This window comes from Austrofundulus limnaeus, unplaced genomic scaffold (assembly GCF_001266775.1).
Source record: "Austrofundulus limnaeus strain Quisiro unplaced genomic scaffold, Austrofundulus_limnaeus-1.0 Scaffold562, whole genome shotgun sequence".
NCBI lineage: Eukaryota > Metazoa > Chordata > Actinopteri > Cyprinodontiformes > Rivulidae > Austrofundulus > Austrofundulus limnaeus.
Window position 1 is genome coordinate 260,173 of NW_013952964.1, and position 6,540 is coordinate 266,712.

At 43.0% G+C, this 6,540-nt stretch overlaps 1 protein-coding gene across 1 annotated transcript in view; it reads left to right on the forward strand.

Annotated features, from left to right (window-relative positions):
• The window catches only part of fat2 (FAT atypical cadherin 2), a gene marked incomplete in the record, with an annotated part of 140,869 nt that overhangs the window by 65,043 nt on the left and 69,286 nt on the right, over positions 1–6,540 (forward strand). The window contains 3 exon segments of the mRNA XM_014026517.1: positions 1,027–1,239; positions 2,063–2,273; positions 2,736–6,403. Coding sequence (XP_013881971.1) covers positions 1,027–1,239; positions 2,063–2,273; positions 2,736–6,403 — 4,092 coding nt within the window.

Here is a 6,540-nt window from a genome sequence, read left to right on the forward strand (position 1 = left end):
GGCCTGTAAATGAGTGAAAACTGCATCTATACAATTTTTTTTTCCTTTGATTTTTTTACCTGGATTACTGAGATGCATCAGGATATCCTTTAAGTATACTCATTTTAAACAAAAAAAAAATTTAAAATAAATAAATGAGTATACTTCTAGTTTCCTTTTTATGTACTTACCTATACTTGACTTGTATTAATCAAATCCAATCAACTTTTTTTGTAAAGCAATTTTTCCACCATAGTAGACCAAAGTGCTGTACAGAATCAACACAGCTCATAAAAAAACAAACTCAGTTAAAATTAAAATAACAATAATAATAATTAAAAACAGAAAAAATAAAAGCAGGGAATAAAAAAAACAATAAAATGCCGAAAATCTCTTTTAAAGTCATCTATAAAAACAAGGAATTTTCTACAAAAAATAAAACTAAACTAACAGTTTATTTAGTTATACTAATGTTTAAATTTTTGGCCAAGATTAACTTTACTGAAAGTACATTTTTTTACACAGACTGGTTTGTTTGTAGTATATTTTCAGATTAAACTAAAAGTATATTTTCAGTATACGTCTGAGTATACTTTCATAAACTTATTGTGGGCCAATTTAGTCCTAGAAGTATACGTGTTACTGGATTGCTAGTATACTTATATCAGTGCACATGGTAAATAAAAGTACACTTAAAAAACTTTCAAAAGTCCCAATTTAATACAAACAAGTATTAAATCAGTATACTTTCTAGTACACTTCAAGTACATGATGCCTAAGGTACTTGATATACTTAAATTTACACTCAAGTATACTTAATAAAATGAACTTTTTACTTAGTGCTAAGGGGTTATACTATACACATTTTTCATTTTTTAACAGAATACTTTGTTTAGATGTTTACATTTGGTTTTATTTCATTTCATTAAAAATAAAATAATAATAAAAATAAAATACAAAATAAAAATACAATAAAATAAAAATAAAATAACACACAAACAACCTAATAAAATTATTATTTTACGATCGTCCCCCGGTGTCTTTCAGGTGAGGGTCCCCGAGGACACGTCCCCCTGGAAGGACATCCTGCAGATCAGCGCTCAGGACCTGGACCCCAAAAGCAAGCTGGTGTTCTCCATCCACAGCAGCCTCCCCCCGGACAGCACCAAGCTGTTCCACCTGGACCCCAAGAGCGGCGTCCTGGTGATGACGGAGGAGCTGGACTTCGAGACGGTCTCTGTCCACACGCTCATCGTGACGGTAACAGTTTCACTGTATAGCATGTGTAGAAAGGACCATMATAAATGTGACCCATCACATCGAAATGAGGATTAAATCAAATTTGGTCAAAATGACCTCATCATATTTTCAGATTCCTGCCTTAAAAGCTACGTTTTGATACTTAGATCGTCCTGATATCATTAGTAGATCCAGAGATATTTTTTAATTTGTCTTGTTGGTTACAATAATACATAAATATTTGGTCTGAATCCTAATTTTATGTAATTTTAATGAGGATTTTTTATGTCCTTTGAAAAAAGAAACCTCAAATAGTATTTGAACATTGAGATTTACCAGCTGGAAAGAAACAAAAGCTTTGCTAGCTCACGGCGTTTTTCCTCAAAATCGGGGTTTTGGTTGCTAATGCTCAATAAAGTGCTTCAAAAAAAATTTTTAGCATAATGTTTCAGACAGTTCATTCAAATGATACATTGATAACACATTACTTTGTTATATTTTGGCAAAATGTAATTTTTGTGTTTTAAAAAAAACACTGTATCTGCCTATTTCTCCACAGACAACTTTTAGACTCAGTCCTCGTTTCGATGTGAAGGGTCACAAATGTAGTTTTTACCTGAACCCAAATCGTTAAAAGTATTTATAATCTGAAGGGAGAAGGACTCATTTTAGTTTAGAAACTGTAAATATATTTAAGGCATAAAACCTATAACCGATGAAAGACTTGAAACATTTATTTATTGTAACAGTAATTAGTAAAGTAACTGCAGCTCAGCTTCTTCTCTCATCAACGTTTGAAGAATAAGAGCCTCGTTATTCTCTGACCTCTTCATGAACCCTTCAGGTGCTCGACCAGGAGATCCCGGTGAAAAGGAATTTTGCGAAAGTGGTAATTCACGTGGAGGACTGCAACGACCACTCTCCCGCCTTCCTGAGTCCCCGCTACGARGCCAGCATCTCGAACGTGGCCCCCACGGGCTCTGAGGTCATCCGGGTCAAGGCCCTGGACAAGGACATGGGCAGCAACGCAGACGTCAGCTACTCGCTGCACTCCGGTGAGCAGCTCACCTCCGTTCACCTTAGCTTCATTAGGTTCTACTATCAGCTCCTCGTTGTCTATTTTTAAACACCGGCGCTGCCTCACTTTGACCCCAGACCTTGAATGTGATCCGTTTTGCTGTTTGAATCTTGGAACGGAGCACCGCCTGAACCCAGCGGCTCCAGATCAACACTTTGTGTTGACTCAGAGTTTTATACAGCCAGGAGAATCCATCTTCATAATTGTTTTGTCTCCGTTTCTGCCTAAACGCTTATTTTCTCTACGAAGGTTAAAAAAAAGATACATGAATCCCAGAACAGTTTCTCCCTGTTTTTATCACAGCAGCAGAATCACAAAGACAATTCTTTCTTATTTTCCGCTGTTCTTTATTTAAAAAATAAAATCGATTTGAATATTTAGTTGATTACGATGCTGTCGCTACAACTTAAATCTAACGCAAATTCCTTTTTCCCTACAGGAAATATCGACAACATCTTCTCCATCGACTCAGAGCTGGGCTCCATCCGTGTTTCCAAACCGTTGGACCTTCAGCCTCAGGACCAGTTCCACCTCACGGTGATGGCCGCCGACCAGGGCTTCCCTCAACGCTCCGACTTGACCTCCGTCCACGTCCACGTCCGGGTTTCCGAYCAAACCCCTCCCACCTTCTCCTCGGAGGAGTACTCGATGGAGGTCAGCGAGTCGAGCGCTCCCGGCACCCCGGTGGTCACCGTCTCAGCCTCAAGCCCCGCAGCAGTGCATTATGGGATAGAAAGTGGCAACATAAATGGAACGTTTTACATCAACCCTCACACCGGGGCGATTTCCACCCACAAGTATCTGGACTTTGAGGACTGTGAATCCTATAATCTCGTRGTTACGGCCTCCACCACGGCAGGAGCCACCTCTAAGAGCCTCGTTCACATTTATGTGGTTGATGAGAACGATAACGCTCCCGTCTTTCAGCAGACAGAGTATTTGGGACAGATCAGTGAGTCGGCACATTTAAACAGCATGGTGATGGGAAAAAGAAACACGCCGCTGGTCGTACAAGCATCAGACGCAGATCGAGATTTAAACTCCCTGCTGACGTATCAGATCCTCGAACCCGAGGCCCTGAAAGTCTTCAGGATTGACCCGAGCATGGGCACCATCTTTTTAATTTCACCGGTTGACTTTGAAACCAAGACCGAGTACCACCTGACGGTGCAGGTGAAGGACTCTGGGGAGCCGCYGCTGTACGCACCGGAGCCCGCCAGTGTCACCGTCCGTGTCCTGGACCAGAACGACTGCCCGCCACAGTTCACCACTCTGGTGTACAATGCATCCATCATCTCTCCTGCCGTCAGGAACACAGAGGTTGTGCGCGTCGCAGCCTATGATGCTGACTCGGCAGTCTCATACAGCATCACAGAGGGAAACCTCCATAATGCTTTTTCAATCGACCCCAACACTGGAGTCATCACCGCCACCAATGTGTCTGAGTTCAGGTCATTTTATCAGCTGGGCATCAGAGCCTCAGATGGTTTGTTTAAAGATTTAGCCACAGTCAAAATAAATGTAACAATGCTGATGCCAAGTGATTTTAGATTTGAGCAGAAGGTTTACTCTACGAGTGTTCCAGAAAACCTAAATGTGGTCAAAACTTTGGCAGCACTAAAAGTCACAGGGTGCTATTTAAACGAGCCACTGGTGTATTCTGTMATGAACCCCATGGGCAGGTTTGCAATTTCCCAAGCRTCAGGTGTTCTTGAAACCACAGGAATCCCCTTTGACAGAGAGGAACAAGACRTTTATGACATAATGGTTAAAGTAGAAGACACGAGAAGTCCACGTAGAACAGCCACAGCCCAAGTCAAGGTCTTTATAGACGATGTTAACGACAACTCTCCCCAGTTTCTCAACCTGCCTTTTTCCATCATGATTTCTGAAGACGCAGAGCCGGGAGATGTTTTGTATCAAGTAATCGCCGTCGACAAAGATCAGGCAGAAAACGGGTCCATCTTCTTCTCTGTGGAGGAGGACTATGGCCTCTTCAGGATCGACCCTGATGTAGGGGATATATCTCTTCAAAGACCTCTTGATTTCGAAGCCTTGAACAAATACGAGCTAACAGTGTTAGCTTCAGATGACGGGGTGCCCGGTCATACCACCATGGCTCAGCTCGTCGTTCAAGTGAGGAATCGAACCAACCCGGTTTTCCAAACTCTTCTCTACCCTTTAAAAGTCCCTGAAAACGTCCCTCCATTTACCACCATCCTGCACGTGCAGGCCAGGAATCCAGAGGGTTACCGTCTCATCTACAACCTCATGGAGGAAAACGCTTCAAAGCATTTTCACATCGATTTCAAAACTGGCGTGCTGACCGTCACCAAACCCCTTGACTTTGAAAGCCAGGCGCTGCACGTGTTGACGGTTCGAGCCACGGACTCTGTGTCGGGAGCCTCGTCAGAAGCCTCCATAGAARTAGAAGTGGAGGATGTGAACGACAACGCACCAGTGTTTTCACAGATGGCTTACAATGTGAACGTTGCTGAAGGGCTTCCAGTCGACACCTCGGTGATCCAGCTCTCTGCTACAGACAAAGACTCTGGAAGGAACAAAGACTTAACGTATCACATCGTTAAAACTGATGAGAACGATGCTGATTTCTTTCAGGTAAACCCCAACACTGGGTTGATTGTCACAAAACAGGTGCTGGATTATGAAGACATAAAGCACTTCCTTTTGAAAATCAAAGCCATYGACAATGGGACTGTTCCTCTCAGTAGTGAGACATTAGTTTATATAAATGTCACTGATGTCAATGACAATACTCCAGACTTTGTCAGTCCTCATTATAAAGCTACTCTGGATGAAATGGCAAAATGTGGCCACATAGTCATCAAAATCCAGGCTTCTGATCCCGATTCTGCTGACCTCAGCAAACTCAAATACAAAATCATCTCAGGAAATAAAGACCGATACTTCAAYATCAACGAATCCACGGGAATCATCTCCTTTTCCAACGTCTGTAGGAAGAATTTGGACCCTTACTACAACCTGACCGTGGCCGTGTCCGACGGCGTGTTTCAGAAAACCGCACCAGTCAACATTGACATGATCAACAGCAACAGGCACAGTCCGTATTTCAAACAGAGCGTTTATGAAGCGGAGCTGGTTGAAAACGCGGAACCGGGAACTCGAGTGATACGACTGGCGGCTATAGACCCTGATGACGGACCGTATGGAAGCGTGGACTACACCATCATCAACAAACTGGCTGATGAGAAGTTTGCCATACGCAAAGACGGCCAGGTTGTTACAACTCAGCCGCTGGACAGAGAAAACTCCACCCAGAGGGTCATAGCGATCAAAGTCATGGCCAAAGATGGTGGAGGGAAAGTGGCCTTTTGCACCATCAAAATTATTCTTACAGATGAGAATGACAATGTGCCTCAGTTTAAAGCAACGGATTACCAAGTGTCTATCCAGTCTACTGTAAATAAAGGCTCCCCCGTTATTCAGGTCATGGCTTATGATGCCGACGATGGTAAAAATGCTGACGTCACCTACACTGTCGAAGAAGCTGAACTGGTCACAGAAGACATCATTGAGATCAACCCGTTCACCGGAGTGGTGAGCATTAAGGAGAGTCTTGTCGGGATGGAGAACAAGATCTTCAACTTTAAAGTCAAGGCTCGTGAYGGCAGCCTCCCGTTCTACAACTCCACGGTTCCTGTTCAGATGAAGGTGGTGCCTCCCGAGGTTCCCCTGCCCAAGTTCACCGAGCCTCTCTACAGTTTCTCAGCTGCGGAGGACTTCCACATCGGCACAGAAATTGGTTTTGTGAGGGCTGACTCTGACGTTCCCATCATTTACAGCCTGGTCGACGGGAACACTGTTGAAAGCAACAAAGGGAAAGAGTTCAGCATAGACGAGGAGAGCGGAACGCTGCTGCTGCAGAAGCCCATCGATTATGAAAAGACTAAGTGGTACCAGTTGGATGTGGTTGCTCAGGGGAGTCATAACGGGACGGAAGTTGCGTCTTTAGTTTCTGTTAACATTCAGGTCCAGGATGTGAACGATAACCAGCCTGTGTTCGATGCGAGCCCATACAGGGCGTTCCTGTCTGAGAACATGCCTGCTGGGACCACTGTCATCCAGGTGAGACAAACACACCTTTATTCTATTGGTTTACAACTTTTTGAAGCAGAGAATATTAATAATAGAGTGAGCTCTGCTAAGATTCAAGCTTAAGCTTAAAAAAGGAATTATTCTCAGTTATACAATCTTTAATAATT